General features: G+C 38.1%; 1 protein-coding gene across 1 annotated transcript; it reads left to right on the forward strand.

The window, feature by feature from the left end:
- Positions 1–391: 391 nt before the first annotated feature.
- Positions 392–6,954, forward strand: eve1 (even-skipped-like1). Its single transcript, XM_059348084.1, is given in 3 exon segments — positions 392–556; positions 559–774; positions 5,459–6,954. Coding segments are annotated over 3 exon segments (867 nt in total). The 3' UTR covers positions 5,945–6,954.
- Positions 6,955–19,845: the final 12,891 nt, after the last annotated feature.

The raw sequence follows: 19,845 nt of genomic DNA on the forward strand, positions 1-19,845 counted from the left end.
AGTATTAAGTGGTAACACTTCGCCAGTCTGAACTCCAAATTTCTCATGTTGGTGCAAAAAATATGAAAATGACCGTAAGTATTGCTAATACATAAATGTACAGTAGCCTTTATTATCCTACTGTGTTGTTACTTTTGTTCCCTGTTAGATCCCTTGACTGTTATAAAAGTCGTAATCAAATTATTTGGGGTTTGGGTGGAGTAGCACTGTGGGGAAAAAAAGTAGTTGTCAACACCAATCACAGATATAAAGCATATTGTATGTAATTTACACCCCAAACTGAAGTAATGTGACATTTACTGAAACGTCAAAACGTCATCAGTTCAAGATGAAGTTACAGGCAATAGGCAAAGTTATTAATGCTAATAAAAACAAGGTAGACTATGTTAAAATGGTCCGGGGTTTCCAGAGACCCAAACACGGAAGCACAGCATCAGATCAGTGTTTATACTACAGCTGCAGCACCGTGAGGCCTCTTCTTATCGCTTCTAACGTGCTCACTGAAAGCTTCTTCTGTGCGTCTTTTCAGTGGCGGAGGGCAGACAGGCGCCGGTGGCCGCCGCCGCCGCCGGTGTGCACGGTCCCAGCGCAGAGGAGCAGACAGAGCCGTGCCCGCGCACCGCCCTGCTCGATCAAAGCCGGCGGCACCGGACAGCGTTCACGCGCGAGCAGCTGTCCCGGCTCGAGCAGGAGTACGGCAAGGAGAGCTACGTGTCCAGACCCCGGCGCTGCGAGCTGGCCACAGCCCTCAACCTACCGGAGACGACGATAAAGGTAGCTACCGTAGGCTGCAGTCTGTGGAGGAGAGGGCCGGTGACGTATGGGTCAATGACGTGATCTAACGCAGTGTCAGTTGGTGTAACCAGTAATTTTTTCCCCATAAAAATCTGATTATATACAGGGAAATAAATTTGAACTAAAATGAAGAAAAAATACAATCCACGTTTACATTGCAACACTATGGTATATAACAAATTTCTACATAATTTGTCAAAACTTTTGAAAAAAATGGTTGTATTTAGAATATGTTCTGCTCAATATTGACGAAATGTGTAAATGTAGAAATACTAAAAAAAAAAATTTCATTTGATGTTTTTTAAAATTAAGTAATCATATGTATAAGTCCACTTAAATACAATGTAGGTGGATGAAGTATTTAATATTTATCATTTTTTGTGGTTACATCATTTGACATCTTGCCAACCCTTATTTGTCACTGACCCTTATACAGTTACTTCAGAGACTCAGCTACTGAATAAGTTCAGAGCGTTTGTGTTCTGCAGCCTCATTGAAAGCACAACAACAGATCTCTGTGTTATTATATTAGCACAATGGAGATGTTTTATAGCTTACTTAGGCTACCACACAATAAATAGGCTCAATTTAACCCAATTCATTTCCCAAAGACTGTATTTTGAATATGGGTATTGAAAGTAATTAAAATCCTGTTATGTTCTCATAAGAAACATATTCCCAAAAGACTAAATATATTATGATAAGTAAATGTCTGTATCTCATAAACTAAAATGAGTTCAATCAAATATTTGCTCTGTTAACTAATAGGTTGAACATTAAAGATATGCAGTGTAAAAATATTTCAGATGGAAGACATTTAATAAACAAAATGTGAGCGTTTTTCCCTAATTTTTCAAAAATCCTGACCTTGACCAATGACAACAGCCATGTGATTTAAACCTACTGTTGGATAGGCCAAATTATGTCTGAATCCTGATAGTCATGTAAAAAAAAGTATTAGACCACCCTTGTTTTCTTGTTCATTTTAATGCCTGGTACAACTAAAGGTCCATTTGTTTGGACAAATATAATCATAACAACAAAAATAATTCATAAGAGGTTAAGGGCTGATAGCTCATAATAACCAAAGTCATTATCAAGAAAACCATGGAAAATGTCTAGATATCAGCTCTTAAATTAAACTCTTATGATCTATATTTGTTGTCACATTAAATTTGTCCAAACAAATGTACCTTTAGTTGTATCAGGCATTAAAAATGAACAATACATTGAAGAAAACAAGGGTGGTCTAATATTTATTACATGACTATCAGGATTCGGACATAATTTGGCCGATCTAACAGTAGGTTTAGATCACATGGCTGTTATCATTGGTCAAGGTCAGGATTTTTGTTTAAAATAAAACGTTGAAAAAACGCTCACATTTTGTTCATAAAGTGTCTTCCATATGAAGTATTTTTTACACTGTATATCTCTAATATTCAACTGATGAGTTAATAGACCAAATATTTGATTGAACTCCTTTTAGTTTATGAACTACAGACATTTTCTTATCATAATATATTTAGTCTTTTGAGAATATGTTTGTTATGAGAATATAACTATGTCAGGATTTTAATTACTTTCAATACACATAGGCCAGGGGCTCCTATCTGTAATCCATATAGATAACATTTGCAGAACTATTATTAGTCAGACAGGCCTATACTGATTAATTAAACCCTGACAAAATAATGGTATAAGTATATTGCAATTTACTAGAACTCATTCTTATTAGACAGTGTAGTAACAATATATTCATCTTTGTATGGACAGAGGTACAGGTCAAAATCAAATGCATTTTCAAAAAGTCTTTTTCATATTCAAGACAACGTTCCTCACTCTACATAAAAGTGCTATCAGGCAGTGAATTGCTGCCATCAGCAACCACCACCATGTCTCCAAGCTCCTGCACCACAGGTAAATCCCATTGCAACTCAATAGAGCAGGTTGCAGCTTAAAATAGAGGAAGTGGTTGGCTGACGAGCAGTGGTGGACGAAAGTATTCAGATCTCTTACTTAAGTAAAAGTACTAATACCACACTGTGAAATTACTCCACTACTAGTAAAGGTCCTGCATTCAAAACTTACTGAAGTAAAAGCACAAAAGTATCAGCATCAAAATGTACTTAAAGTATCAAAAGTAAAAGTACTCGTTATGCAGAATGGACCCACTCAGATGTTTTATATATTCCAACTTTATTATTATTATAAATCATGTTTTTTCTCATGTTAAATCTGACCTGAAAAAGTAACTAAAGCTGTGCTCTAAATGTAGTGGAGTAAAAATTACAGTATTTGTATTTTGTAAATTTAGTGAAGTAGAAGTATAAAGTTACATAAAATGGAAACACTCAATTAAAGTACAAGTATCTCAAATTTTTACTTAAGTACAGTTTTTCTGAGTAAATGTACTTAGTTACTTTCCACCACTGTGCTGACGAGTATCATAAATGTTATTTGCAGCAGACAAAATAGGCCAGAGCCAAAAACACAGAGATGGGGAGAAAGAGTATTTGACAAATATCTTGTTTTGATTTCTTTCCACAAAAAATAAAAAAATGAGTAGATCAATATCAGTGATATGTCAGTTGAGAACGGCGCTAGAGTCTCCACTCATCCTAGCCAAGAAGTAGTCATAATGGTTAGACTTTGTACAGATTAAACAAACAAGATACAAGTTGTTCAGTTGTGAGCTGTAGACAAATTTGTAGGTGTATTTTGCACAGAGGCAGGCTAGCTGTTTCCCCCTGTTTTCAGTCATTGTGCTAAGCTAAGCTAAGCTAAGCAGATCATGGCTTCAGTTAAATATTTGCCACACAGACATGAGAGTGGTATCAGTCTTCATATCTAAACATAGACAAGAAAGTGAATAAAGTGTAAGCTATCCAATCATTATGACTTATGCACTCATGAATATATTTGCACTACCTCTTGGTCAACAACTTACTGTTATGTCACATTTGATTTGCCCCATTGCACAGCATACTGCACAACTTGCACTATAAAGACTATTTATACCTGTACCTGCCTCTCTCTTGCAAAACCATATATTTACATACATGTTTATTTTTCTTTGTATATTTGCACATATTATTTTTTATCCTATTTCTTAAATCATATTTTTCTGACTTCGGTCTTCTGTCAGTGGCATTCTGACAGACAGCAAAGTAAGATTTTCATTGTGCAAGGAAATGTTTTCCTATTGTGTATGTGACAATAAACTTTGAATTTAGGATGCCAGACTATCCCTTTAACATGTATCTGATTTGAAATATTAGCACATGTATACCAAAAGAAACAGTTATATGCAGGTTTCTTGCAGACATATGGACCAGTTTGTCCATATGTCTGGTTCTTCTGTGAAACATCAGGGGCCAAAAAAATATAAATTTAGCTTTGCTCTTTTTTTGTACAAGCCATAACATGTTCACCAGTGAGCTTTAGAGTTATCAGTAGGTGTACTTTTGATAGTTGGACAGAGCCAGGTTAGCTGTTTCCCCTGGTGCTAGTTTTTATGCTAAGCTAAGCTAATTGCCAATCCTCACTTACTGTACTAACGCTGAGCTTTCAAAACAACAGTGCTACTGCTTAAGACCTGCTGTGCTCTCTTACCTCATCTGTTCTCTGTCTCCGCTTATAGACACAGCCATGAAATAAAACTGAGCAGGTCAAAACAGGAAGCAAACAATCTGCAACAGCTACTCACCTAAATGACAACAGCCTTCTGAGCCCTTTTGGTCATCGATCCTCCTGCTTGTCATTTCAATCAGCGTGGCAGATTGAGTACTGACAGGTTTACCAGTGTCTAACATTTGACGCAGAGGCCCACTGGCCTCTTGCAGCAGCTTTTAATATGCAGTAAATGCACCCACCTTTCTGCCAACTATTGGAGGGTCTTTTATGAAAGAGCAGGAATGTGAGGCGAGGCCTTGTAAATGCTGCCACCTGACGTTTTAGAAGCACAGCCTTCTGAGGGGTTTCTATGAGCTGGTAAAAGATTTGAGGACTGGGCAGACAACTTGTCAGTCTCAGCTTTCAGTCAGTGCTCTAGTTAACTTGAAACATGTATGTTATCTGGTGGACAGTATTGCAAATAAAATATGTTCATATCTATATAGTATTATAAATAATATATAATTACCAAAATCATTATCAAGAAAACCATGGAAAATGGCTATATATCAACTCTTAAATTAAACTCTTATGAGCTATTTTTGTTGTTATCACTATATTTGTCAAAACAAATGTACCAATTAGTAGTACCAGGCATTAAAATGACCAAGAAATTGAAGAAAACAAGGGTGGTCTAATAATTTTTTCAATGATATATATTTTTTGTGTTTGTTTGTTTCCTGAAAGTACTTTGCATTTTACAGATATTGCACATTAGAGAAAATATATGTTAGCATGTGAAATAGGTTCAATAAGTTTTTGCATGTAGTAGTATGAACGTCAATGAATAAATATATTTAAATATATGCAGAGATATACACAGTATAGTATAAGTGGTATATGACTATGATCTTTCAGTTCTGACCTGCAAATTAATTATGTTAGCCATCAATGTTGTCTTGTTTTTATCATCATCCTTTTCCCCTGCATCTCTTTACCTGCCATGATTTTCTCCTAATTACATTTTTTCTTTCCTTTTTTTCTCCAGGTGTGGTTCCAGAACCGGAGGATGAAGGACAAGCGGCAGAGACACTCCCTGCCGTGGCCTCACCCTCTCGTCGACCCCCTGGGGGCTCTCCTGATGGGCCGTGCCTCTCCTTCCTCCACCTTGCCGTACCCCTTCATCCCTCCCCACCTCCCACACCTTCCCCTCCACCACCACTACCCTCTGGCTCTCTCCTCACCAGCCTCCTCCGCTCACAGTCGCTACAGCACACCCATGAGGACCCTGGATGCACTCCGCCTCTCCCAGTACCACAACAGAGCAGGAGGGCTGCCGCCAACCACAGCAGCCCTCTACCCCTCCACCAGCATCGTGCACCACCCTGCCTCCTGCCCCTGCCCCCTATGCCTGCACTGGGGACCAGAACAACTGCTGAAAGCCAGAGGAGAGGCACTGGGACTGAGCCAGCCCCGTAGTCCCAAGGCCAACATTCAGCCTACAGGCCTGGAGCGGAGAGAAGAGATGGTGTAAAACCAGATGGAAACTACATCAAGCTAAATTTAATTTCCCACCTTCTCCAAAGCTGTTAAACTGCTGTCACAGAAGCTGCTGCAAGCAAATAGAAGTATACTCACTGTGACTTTGATTAATGTGACAGTAAGTACATGGTGGGGCTTGCCAAGTCAGAACAGCAATACACTAAAGAGTTTCACTAACTAGGAACTGGAAACACACAATGCCAGTCACATGACACTGCTGATTAACTGGAGCCAAATGTTTATTAGGGGAAACAAAATTGTTGTGCAATTATTTCAACAAATTCAGTTGGTCGGCCTGAAAACAGACCTTTTCAGCAGCACGTTCCAATTCAACTTCATTTGAGCACACGGGCAGTGTAGTCAAATTCAAAAGTCTTGCTTCAAGTTGTTTCGCCTGAGGCAATCTATCAATACACTGTGTAAATTTTGGCAGCTCGACTTCATATACCCCATTTTGACCAAGGCAGTTCCAGGGCCGGTTCGGAGGCGGTGCCTAATCTTGAACCAGTTCCTCACAAGAACCGGCTGTCTGCAAGAAAAAACTGGTTCCAGATCGTCACCAACTCTTTGCTGGTTTTGACCTAAGAACCACTTACATCAGGGGCTGGGGGCGAGATTATCGTGACCTACAAGACCAACTAAAACGTGTATCATTCAATTGATTTAATTTGTTTAACTGCAATGTGATTGATTCACAAGTTGAACCAACTGCAAACCAGCACCAGCCCAGCAAAAGAACTAGGTTTGCGTTAGTCGAAAAGTGGTAATTAAGGAGTCACAGTCTGTTCTCTCGTCAAAAACGCCAATATAGGTTGTGTGTACAGGCAGCGAAAAACGAGCTATGTCTCCGTATTTCACCGTCCGCTGTAATGCGTCCGCCGCCATCTTGCTGACTTACTAGTGATTGAAAGCCAAGCGAAGTTTAAAAAGGCGGGTTCCCACATTTGTTGGTGGTTGTGGTGGTGGATGGGTCGAACAAACATCAGACTTTCACCCAGAGGAGTGGGGTTAGCGTACTGTGTTTAAAAAAAAGTAAACCATTTTTAACTTAAGTTACGTGAATTATGTTTTTGAATGTAACTTACGTTTTTTTACGTAACTTGCGGTAGTCACGTGACCATTGTAACTACTTCACTTAAGGCATTTACGTACATTTATTTACTGTTTAAACTGTCTTTTGTAATGCCTTGCCAGGAAGTTTTTTGCCCTAAACCTAGGTCAGTGGTTTTACAATATAAATTTACAGAAACTGCAGCCTTTTTACAACCGTGGACCATACATGTGTGCTATTTTTAGAACGTGCCTCTGTACTGCGAGCTGTGATACTTACCTATGTGTCGTAATTGATGGTATTGACACACAACCTCTTTTGCCATTTATGTTGGAGAACTTGTTGGCAAAACAGCACCAGCCCAGCAAAAGAACTAGGTTTTGCGTTGGTCTAAAAGTGGTAATTCAGGAGTCACCAAGCCTGTGTTTCAAGAGCAAAGTTTTCACTCAAGTTAAAATTTGGGAGAAGTTAGCTTTGTTTCAGTAGCCTATATTTGATAGTATTTAGTTCAGCAAGCATTCTTACAATTATTTATCTAGAAAAGGGAGTAGATGTTAGTGAGTAATGTCAGAAAAAATACTAGGATTTTTCAATAACAGACCTTTGTTTCATCTTCTGATTCGCTGCCTTTGATTCCATTTCTATGCATCATACAGGTGTTTAGCTCTTCAGAATGATTGGCTGTTAGAGCATTGCTGCACTTTAATGTAAACCAAACACCTTTATAATGATCAGATTTCTCACTTTGCGCGGCAGGCATTGTTTCGACCTCTATACCTTGTCAGTGATGTTTTCTAGCGCAAAGTCACAAACTTGTGTGTGTGCACATATTGGTCTGTGTTTATTTGATGTGATTCAGATTCAGATTAAGTGAAGAAAAGAGAGTCTGTCTGTAAAAGGAATATTGCACAAAGTGACAACCTTCATGCACATAGTATGCTGTAGTGTTGGTTTTCATTGTTTTCTGCTGTACACCAATGACTACTGCTTTTATTTATTTGTACAACTGTAAAACTTTCGAGTTGCATTTACTGACACATTTGGATCCTTTATAGAGTAGAATGTACACAGTGAGTTCCTTGGTACATCAGAGTTTCAGTCATTGCATGATCATGATAGATTGCATTTAATGGCAGGTCTGAGTGCACATTGTGTTTAAATACATTATCATACAATCCTGTGGAAATGTGATACTGTATCATCTGGGAGGTGTGCTTAAAGCAATGACAAGAAACCTTAAACTGGTAATTAAACTGTTGCAATTTAACATTGATGCCTCTTTATGACCTACATAAGAAAACGAGACCATCAGCAAGAACTATTTCAATGTAGTTATACTAAATGCCTGCTACAATGCCATCTGGTTGCATTCAAAGGAAATCAGAAGAAATTGTGCAGGTTATGAACTATAGAAGAATCAGAGTATTTTGTCAGGCTCTGCTGCAGTAAAATGAGAGGTTTTGTAACATCCCTCTGGTGCTCATGGAAACACTAGCTTTTGTCCAAAGGGGTCACTAAACTTAGCACAAAATAAAAGTACCTTGCATCCACTTTTTTCTAAGAGTGTGATAAGAGGATAGATATAAATCCAGCGTGAGTGTTGGCTTACTACAAGATGTGATGAGCTTAGCTTAGCATAAAAACAGGGAGAGGAGGAGGGAGAAACGGCAAGCCTGGCTCTCTAAAGCCTTTATTTGTCTAAGCCATACACTGTCAGAAACGTAAAAGCTTTAAAGTAAAATGTGTTTTCAGAAGTGGTGGAAGAAGTATTCAGAACCCTTACTTAAGTAAAAGTACAAACACCACACTGTGAAATTACTAAAAGTACTGCATTCAAAACTTACTGAAGTAAAAGTACAAAAGTATCAGCATCAAAATGTACTTAAAGTATCAACAGTAAATGTACTCGTTATGCAGAATGGACCCACTCAGATTTTTAGATATTCCAAATATTTTGTTGATTGTTATTATTGATGCATTTTTGTAAGCAGAATTTTACCGTTGACCAGATAGGGCTCATTTAAACTACTTAATACATTGTTATGATGTTTAATTAAAAAAATATGTCTAATCACTTTAAATTAATCATGTTTTATGTTAAATCTCGGCTTGTAAAGTAATTAAAGCTGTCAGCTAAATGTAGTGGAGTAACAAGTAAAATATTTGCCTCAAATGTAGTGGAGTAGAAGTATAAAGTTACATAAAATGGAAATACTCAAAAATTGTACCTCAAAAATTGTGCTTAAGGAAAGTACTTGAGTAAATTTACTTAGTTACATTCCACCACTGATATGCATAATTCCCTACAGTTTCACTGTACGGTTTGCTTCTTAGTTGGAGATAATGAAACGCAAGTTCTGTATCACAGGGGAATGACCCTGATGTCTCTTGTCTCTGTAAAGTAACCCTGATATATGACTGACCATTTTGAAGAACTATGACTCGAAGGTTTAAAAAAATGTGTCACTATTTTTGTAATTTGCTGACCTTTGCTCTGACATCAAACCAGCTGTTAAGGGATCGCCTGTGAAGTTACACAGCCATAAAACTCTACAGAACAGAGGCAGCTTTTGTCTCGCTGCTGACACCACACCCACAGAGAAAATACTTTAATCAAAAAAGATTGCATTGTGTTGAAAGGAGACAGTTATTTAGATTGGAATTTTAAATGTTTTTTACTTTTCTACATCAGCATCAGCTAGCTCATAGGCAGCTGTTTAAAAAGGTGGATGCCACTGCCACATTTGATGTAATTTTGTGCCATACAATGTTGGTTTTAGGGGTTAATGTAACTGTTGCTGTAGAGAGCGTAATAGTCACATGTTTGTTCTGGTTTATACTGAAAGTTAACAGACACTCTTTGCACTCACTCTACCAGAAGAAATAAGATGATGTTTACTGTGCCATGGAATGAATTGTAGGTAATAAACTGTTCATTAAAGAGCCAACACAGTTTAAATCAGTCTGCATTATCAAATAATATAATAAAAACAAATAAATGAATATATGATCAAGTGCAAAGAAATCATCATAAATGTTAAAATGCAGTAATGCCTTACTGCTTAATTTTATTCCCTATTTGAAAAAAATTAACTAATTTATTAAAATATCTGACCTGATATTTAATGATAGACTAGGTTTTGTGCTAAACGTTGCCAGCTGATTCAGGATTTGTTGACAGTCTTGGCACAAAGCACTTTTTAAGTTGAAGAACTGTTTTTAATCCATCTTTATCCTTTAATACATAATACAGTCATAACAGACATTTTCACAGTTCAACAGTTTTTGTTCAGAGCCAAAACTAAATTGTGGAGCAGTAAATAAAATACATTATTATTATGAATGAGAGGATAAAAATAAAATTCTGTTGAGTGATAGCAGGTCGTGCTGTACTTTACAGGATTTCATGTAATGGATTAGAGTGTTGTCTGAATAAATAGCTTTTATTTCTTCATTTTGAGGAGATGATGACATGAGATGACATGAGACACTTGTTTGCTACCAACTTGTTCTGAACGAACACACAGGTAATGGAAAGCTATCAGAAAAAACAGCAACAGAAAAAAAAACTGATGTCCAAGTTGCCCTGGATGTGGAGCTCCATGCAGTCAACCATAATGTCTTTTCCAGGTTTTCCTTTTGTGTTTTCTCTGGGTTGGACTCAGAGACAAGCCATTGAAATGATTCATCGAAAAGCTTTAGGAGGCTCATTGTTTGGCAAATGTCCTCATTTCCAGGAGTCTCTGCAGTGGAGGTGAGTCCATAGAGGAATGGACCTCTGCTGTTCAAACACAGGAAAGTGACATCCCTTGAAATCATCTTTCTTCTCCCTCAGGTGTGTCTCAATCACTGGATTAATACTATTTTTAATTTGGAAGTACTGCTGCACTGAAAATGATATTTGACATCAAAGCCATTTTCACTTGCCAATTTGTACATACCTTAACTTCTAATCTCAAAATATCCAATTGTGTAATTCAAACATTGTTTTTCGTTATATTTCTATAATTATAAGAAGGCAAATAGCCAATGTGTTTTTCTCCTCTGTAGCTTTTGTCTTTCCCACAGATGGACCTGAGACAGCGCATTATGGTTTGTCTTCCCACAAAAGTTATCATGTTTAAGCTTGGAGATACGCACCTGTAAGAACAACACACACATTGTGTATCACAATCTTCGAACGAGATTTGGAGATTTCTGACCATGTCATTAGTAACTGGCAGTTTTGGAAAGTAACTAAATTCATTTACTCAAGTACTGTACTTTAACATTTTTGAGGTACTTGTTCTTGAGTATTTCCATTTGAAATAACTTTAAACTTCTACTCGACTACATTTCTAGGCAAATATTGTACTTTTTACTCCACTACATTTAGCTGCCAGCTTTAGTTACTTTACAGGTTGAGATTTAACATGAAATATATGATCAATTTAAAGTGATTAGACTTTTTTTTATTAAATCTTATAACAGTATAGTAAGTAATTAAATGAGCCCTGTCTTAACAAAATTAAAACACTGCTTACATAAAAGTAACCGTCTGCATGAGGTCATTCTGCATAACGAGTAATTTTACTTTTGATACTTTAAGAACATTTTGATGCTGATACTTTTGTACTTTTACTTCAGTAAGTTTTGAATGCAGGACTTTTACTTGTAGTGGAGTAATTTCACAGTGTGGTATTAGTACTTTTACTTTTACACTGGTAACTGGCGTAGAGAACTCGGTGTCAGTACGTCCATTTTTTGTACGGGGGCAGGCCTAGCCCAAGAAGAATACAATGTAACTTATTACAGTGATCGGAGCTCACTTTGACTGTATTCCTGTGAGAATGATGTTATTCTGAGGCCAGACCTTCATAACTTTACCTGTGACCAAAATAAAGGTCGGTATTGAGACCTTACTTTTTCTCCAGTTGTGTTTACGCTTGGGCTTCCAATCAACGAACCAGAAACCTTTACATTTTTATTACAATAAATAACATTTATAAATGTTTAAGTTGCCTCAGTTTGAAGATTACATCACTGTTGATCTGTTATTGTTTGTGAGCTTTTGTGAAGTTATGCAAAGACACAAATAGGGGACAAAAAACAATAAACCAACCAATAAAAGTCCAATAAATATGAAAAGCTGCTCCTGTGGAAAGGCTAATTTACTTATATTGACCCAATAAACAAATTAGTCTCTGTAAGGTTTTGACCAATCAGATAGTACAGATAACTGGTATGTTAGCTGATCATACAGTCATATAATTTTCCTATGGAGTTCAGATGTTTCTGTTTTTATATACACAGTCGCCCATAAAGACGTAATAATTTTGTTGCCCAACACAATCCTCTGTTAATTGTGGTTTCATTTTCATTGTGATATGTTTGATAGAGATTGATTATTAAAGTTTTGAGAAGATATACGCTTTATCAGTCAAGAATAAATCACATTGGCACAATCATTTCATGAAAAGAGGTAAAAAAATATTTTATTCCAACTTTATGGGAAGCTCAGCTCAATAATTTCACTTAATTTTGTTGTACATGTGACAATGATAATAAAGATATTTTATTCTACTGATGAGTTTATGTGTAAATGCATGTCTCCATGTTTTCATGCCTTGTAGTTCAGTATTAGTTTTGGTCAAACATCCCTCAGAGACAGAAGCAGCCCTCCTTCTGTTAATGCTGCCAAGGCTGTAAAAGGTCTTGGACAGAAAAATCAATCATTCTGTTGGCTTGAGATTTCTATAAAAGACATGAGCTGTGTGCACACTGCTGCTTCGACAACGCTGTAACACAAAGTTTCCTTCTCTGCTTCTTAACCTGATCTGATGCCCTGAATTTGATCTGATCTGCAGCTGTGTTGCAGACATTTGCTTTATTTCCATTTGACGAGAAACAACACACTGGAGGGACAGTATGAGTAGGTCAGAACAGAACAGAACAGTTGGTCGGATCACAGTGGGGTCATGGTTTTGATTATAAAGATTGACTAAAAATATAACCAAAACAGAGTTTGAGGAACAGAGAGACAGCAATCAACAAAATGGTAGTGGTGTGTCGTTTGTGAATGTTTCGTTCACTTTGAACTAATCTTTTATATTGACTGGGGACTGGGGAGTAATAAGCAGTCTCAGTGAGTGATTTGTTCATTTTCACGAAGTACATTCCTTCGTCTACAATTCTACAATTTCTACAATGTCATTTAGCAAACGATTTCATCCAAATCGACGTACAATTGAGAGTAATACAACACAAGTAAGGATGAAGTCAAGAAACAACACAAGAGTAAGTGCCGTGGGTTACGTTTGAGTGCAATAGGACGCAAGTGCAAGCAGTTTGTTTTATTTTATTTATTTATCGTCATCTGTGTAGATCAAGCGTGAAGGTGTTCAGTAAAGAGTTGGGTCTTCGTCGGTGTCGGCAAAAAGGGCCTTTCTGTGTGGAGTTTGCATGTTCTCATGTTCTCATGCATGTCATGGAGGAAGCATGAGTCCAGTTCAGGGCTCTCCCCAGACCGACAGCGACAAGGTAGCGCCCAGGATCATGATATAGGCAACTGGGTGATAAATAAATGGGTTACAAAAATCGTGGGATAAAAATGTAGGAAAAAAAAAAAGAGTTGGGTCTTCAGTCTCTTCTTAAAGATTTATAAGAACTCAGCAGATGGGATGGAGTTAGGAAGTTCGTTCCACCACTGGGGCTTTACAGAGGAGAAGAGTCTGGTTTGAGATGTAGAGTCCTTCAGCGGCGGAGGAGGCAGACCCCTTTCGCCCGGAGAGCGTAGTGGGCGGGAGGGTTTGTGGACCTGAACAAGGGAGTTTAGATATGCAGGAGCTGTGCCCGTTGCATATTCTCAGTCAGGACAGAAATGATTAGTTCGCGACTTAACTATGCGTCCTCAAGTTTGAGTCTCTCGTTCATTTGTCACATAACAGCTGTAGAGGCTCAGCCACAGAATGAGTTGACTCGTTCACGTCTCATAATAGGTCATCGGGTTTGTTTCTTACTTTCATTTCTCATGTGATTTGTTCAATTTACCATTTGAGAGTCAGTAAAAAGATTCTTCCCAATTTCACTTCCCAACGCTACAAAATGGACATAGTCACATTCATCCTTTATGTAATGAAGTTACAGTGATGAATGATGTTCGGTGTTATAAATACATTTAAAAAAAACACACAAACACATAAAACCTGGGAGCACTCCTGCAGATGAAGACAGCCTGAAACTGAGAAATTGAGCCTTTTGAGCCATGCTGTCTGCATCTAGGGACGGCAACATCAGTCTGTCAGGTGGACGGTTGGTTCACCACTTTGTCATTGACTGAAATATCTCGACTTCATGTTCTGCATGTGCTTAGTAATAATAAGAAAGCATTTGGTCTGATAGACATCAAAAATATTAGCATTGTGTGAGCATGCCAGTTGCCTTTTTGCCTTGTTGATTGGCAGTGGCTATTTTAATGTGTATTTTCTTTTCAGCAGAAATGTGAAATGATTTACCATGGAAATGAAGATGCATTAAAAATGTTTTTTTCTCACACATTTGCAGATTAAATTGCAAGAAGAAGAATACGCTTTTTTTCCTCCACTGTGGTCTAGCCTAGCTTGTTATAAGATACAGCCCAAACCAAATAAAACAACATTACAATTTTCTAACAAATCAAATGCTTTACTGTGCTTCTCAACAGCAGTGAATGGAATATACCAGCCTTAAACATTATTTTACAGTTCTAACAACTCAGCCCACAAAGCTGCATGAGAACACTGATGCACATTTCAAAGACGGACTTTAAAGTTTTACGACAGTGAAAGTTGGAGTATGAACAAATAAGAATATGAATCGTAAAACTGTGTATTCCCTGTGAGGGCATTTACACTGCATCAGTTATGCTTCATTGACAAATCAATACGAGCTTTACAGAATGACAACAAAGCTGTAACTGAAGCGTATGATCTTCTCTGAGGCTTTGTGAGGTAAGCTAATCCATTTCCTTTAGCCGAATGAATTCCACATGTAGTTGGTTGTAATGCTGTCAGACCACAGTTTAGACAATGTGGCAATGACCAGAGTAAGTGAGAGATAAAGCCATGGCGCTTTCTGCCAATTTCCAGGCCAGCAAGCCTGCCTTTAAACCCCAGATATTTGCTCTGCTTTCCACCTCACCTGGACAGGTGTTCACCACAACAGCCGCACTTGTGCAGGCTGAAACCAGAAGCAGCCTTGCACAGACTGTGTGTAATAATGTAGGACAATAAACAGAAGGCGTAATTACAGGTGAGTCCGTCTGAACAGAGATTAGTACGGCGGGACACACAGAGGGTACCGCAAAGATAATAATGTGGTATAATCATGTAAGGCCATAAGTAGAGGGGGAAGACAGACTGGCCTGTCTGAACGAGCTCAGATGGGATGTACGGAGGTAAATGGGGAATAAAGGGCTTTCATGTGACATAATTTACTGTCTGGTGGCCATATTGGAGGTCCTCAGTTCTGCAAACAGCTGGTTGTGTTTGGGTCCCAGCAGTTGACCAGACATGGTTCTTTCTGTTTCTGACTGAGAACTAAATGAGTTCACTTTATACCAATGCTTTTTTGTTAACCCATTGAAGCCTGGAAAGCGGATACGTCGTTTTGTAGTATTTGTATAAGCTCTGAATTTCATTTCTATCTGCTACAGAGGCTGAAAAATCTATTATTTAGTAGGAAGAGTTGACACTTCTGTTGAATTTCCAGAAAAACTTCAGGTTTTCGGGGGTTATTTTAAAATCGCCCAGAGGTTTTACAGCCAGTTTTAGGCGTCAATGGGTTAAAGCAAGTAACAGATTAGGAAATACACTTTGTTGCTGAGATAAGACTATAAATATATATATATATATATATATATATATGTATGTATAAACTTGGGAATATACAGTTATGGAGAAATGATTAGACCACCCTTTTTCTTCAATTTCTTGTTCATTTTAATGCCTGGTATGTTGGTTTGGACAAATATAATGATAACAACAATTCAAGAGCTAAGATTTATTTAGCTTTTTATTTATTCATTTTCCATGGTTTTCTTTATAATAACCAAAATTTAAATTTAAATTATCAAGAAAACTGTGGAAAATGTCTAGATATTAGCTCTTAAATTAAACTCTTATGAGCTGTTTTTGTTGTTATCATTATATTTGTTCAAACAAATGTACCTTTAGTTGTACCGGGCATTAGAATGAACAATACATTGAGGAAAACCAGGTTAGTTTAATAATTTTTTCCATGACTGTATATTAAAACCTGAGAATAAATATAGAAACCTGAATATATACTAAACGTTTGAGAATAGAAGGTTTTAACTGAAGGTTATACTGTATATTCTCAGACATTCAATATATATTCTCTGATTTCTATATATATTATCAGACTTTTAATATTTAAACATTTGGCATCAAAGTTCAAATACAACATATCTTCCTGTTAAACTGACTGAGCACTGCCCTGGGCCTCTATAATACCAGGAAGAGATGGCCTTGCATTTAATTTCATATAATTACCAGACTGGTACAAACAATCAGCCATGTAACATTTACCCTTGTGCATGTTCAGAGGTGGTTCTACCATTAGCATAAATTAACTGAGCAAATCGTTTTCCTTTTCAGTTTAATGAGCCTGGTAGATGTGAAACCAAACCAGCTTTAAAGAATGACAGAGGAAAATCTGGGAGAAGACTTGCTCAAAGGTAACTGATCCACATCGGTTACAAAGAAAAATGCTGACCAACAAGGTTACAGATGTGATCCTCACTACAGCCATAATTCATGATTCCTGAACACATCACACATACAAGAGGTGTGAATCAGCAGTGGCCCCACGATACGATTTTATCCCAATACTTGAGTCACGACACAATATTATTGCGATTTTAAGCATTTTGGAATATGGTGAGTATTGCGGTACAATATATTGTGATTTAACTGTTAAACTGCATTTTGTGAAGTTTGTTATCAAGAATTGTTTTGTCAAATAAGATAAAATTCTCAGTCTATTAACTAACTTCAGTCTTTTTATTTCTCCACAATGAGAGTCAAACTCACAGACTGACCAACAAAGTATTCAGTCAAACTGAACTGAACTGATATCAATGTATGGACGACAACAACTGCAGCATTTTCTCAACCTTTCCTCAACTTTAAGCTTCACTGCTCTGATTTGTTTTTTGAGTGAAACATAAAAAAAGCCCTAACTTTGCAGCAAAGTCGAACGAGCGACCCTCTACACCACTCAGGTAAAATTCTAAAGTTGGTATCTTAATGTGGAGTTCTGGAGGGATTTACGATCTTTTTTTCTCTATTCTTGACAAAAAAAGGCAAAGTTTAGGACCAAATGTGTGTAACTATTTGCCTTTGACCACCTTGTTAATTCACCGTCAGAGCTAGGAGATGGGAAAACAACAGCAAACATAAACACTATTACAATAACCTAGTTAAGACAACAAAAATAGCCACTAATATATATGAGAGAAGAAAATAAACTTTTACAAACCTTGTGCATCTGTCAGCCAGGCATTAGAAGCTTTTTGATTCTTTCATTTTACCTTTCCACCTTTTATTTCCTGTCACTGCATTTTAAAATAAAAGCACCCGTTTCACACTGGACGGTACCTTTTCAAATTAAAAGCATCACAACATTGTAAAACACGTAGAAAATACAGACATGAAAAACAATCTATATAATATAAGTACACCACAAAGAACCTTGCTTGTTTAGATGTACAAAAAATTGAATTATGTGACTATTCAAACTCACTGTACCCCAAACTGAGGCCCCCAAAGCACTTAAATATCTGTAACTCTACTGTCCACTATTACTGTGTACTTCTAGGCCTACTTCTGATGTAGAGGATAACACTGTTAGTTCCGATACAAATGTGGATTTTGCTCACAAAATACAAAAAAGATATGACACTTTATTATTTATTATTAAACTAGCCAGAATTAGAAAAAAGTAAATACATTGTGGTGATACTGCCTCCTTTGCACTCTCCACTTTAAACATTTAAATGCAGGACTTTAACTGTGAAGTATTCACATTTCTAACTATCAATAGTTAACAGTTTTACCATGATGAACACATTTACAGTGAGAGAAAGGATTAAAAGTAAAGCAAGACAGTGATTTCCTGGCAGTGGCGGACTCAGAGGGGGGGCAGGAGTGGCGACCGCCCCCCCTCTTGCCTCCATGGTTGAAAAAGCGCGCTAAAGTGCCCTCTAGAGTGGTGAAAACGAGAGGAAGTGCCTTATTGGCTGCCCTTTACACATGCAGAAAAATGATTGGGTGCCCTCTAGGGTGCCCCTTCATACAAAACATTATGATTATGTGCCCTCTAGAGCAAAAAAAACTTGATAATGTGACTTAATAAGTGCCCTTTTAGTGCCCTTCTGCCCTTCTGGTGCCATGGTGCCTCTCTTTGGTAGCTGACGAACGGGGAATGCAAAAAAGGCGTGTCTTTCATGTGGAGTCGCTATGGCGAACAGCTACATTGAGTGGTACTAAAATCCGCAATGGATAACAAAGCAAAAATCAGATTAATAGTCTGCCTGTAGCCGTAATAGAAAAGTGCAATTAAATGCCAAGTTAAATAAACACGATAACGTGCCCTTGCAATAGAGAGAGAAAAAGAATCCCAGTGAAGAAAATGATCTGAAGTGATTAAAAAAAATGTCACAGTAGGATATCAATAAAGATTCTATAATACAATATCACCCAACTCTGAAAAATGTTATGTGAGGTGTTTGCTCTCATTTAGCTCTCAAAGTGGATTAGATTGATGCATTTTACTAGCCTGGCTAACACCAGACCAAATCTCAAACCTGCCGTTCATTTCTCCGTAGAGGAGGTGTGGTTTACGATCCTCCAGAGCCGTTTATTGGGCGCTTAGAATGTCTATCAAAGCGTCTGTAGGTAGCTCTTAACCAATCGTATCAGTTATACCAGATGACGTAGCAGAGCTACAGAAATGGATGTTTGTTGTGTGTGTGTCTGTGAGAGAGTGTTGCTTGCTGCTTTGCTTCTCCAGTTCTCGCTTTCTGCAAGATTATTTATTTTCACGCTTTATTCCCCCTCATGTCATTCAGCCTCACACATCCACTGATTTTATGGGCAATAAACAAGCTGCTGCGGGTCTCTCGGCGGCTCCGCTGTCCCCCGGCTCGGAGCGAGATCACCGGCGGTCTCGCCAGCGGTCTCGCCAGCTCGGCGTTACGTAGCGCCGCTAGCTGGCGCTAGCCAGCGCTACCGGTGATCCGGCTACGAGCCGGGGGACAGCGGAGCCGCTGAGAGACCTTTCGCCTTTCAACTTTCGCTCTAAACTATTTAAAACACCGTCTACAGCTAAAGAGAGTTTCGCGTCTGCAGCAGCCATGTTGGATCCGGAAAACTACAAGCTGAGAAGTACGCGTCATCGTCTTGCCGTCCCTCCCCGCTCTGTGATTGGATCCCTAAAACAGGGCTAAGAAACCTCCCTGGTTGCCAGACCGTCTGGAGGTTCGAAATTAAATTAGAGCGCACAAGGCAGTCTGGGTATACCCAGGCTAGCATTTTACTTAAAAATGTACAAATTTTCTCCCAGGGGGAGCATGCCCCCGGACCCCCCTACATGGTTTGGTTCAATGGTTTTAATTGTCAATACCATATCATTAATTACTTTAATCTGGATCTCTTTTAACTTAATGCTAGTTGTAATAAAGGATGAGGACTATTTCATCATACATCATGCATCACAGCTTTTTGTGTGCTGGTGGGGCCCCATGTTGTGCAGAATGTGCCCTTTTTATTTTTTCGCCCCTGCCCTTCAAACAGTCTGAGTCC

This window comes from Centropristis striata, chromosome 13 (assembly GCF_030273125.1).
Source record: "Centropristis striata isolate RG_2023a ecotype Rhode Island chromosome 13, C.striata_1.0, whole genome shotgun sequence".
Classification (NCBI taxonomy): Eukaryota; Metazoa; Chordata; class Actinopteri; order Perciformes; family Serranidae; genus Centropristis; species Centropristis striata.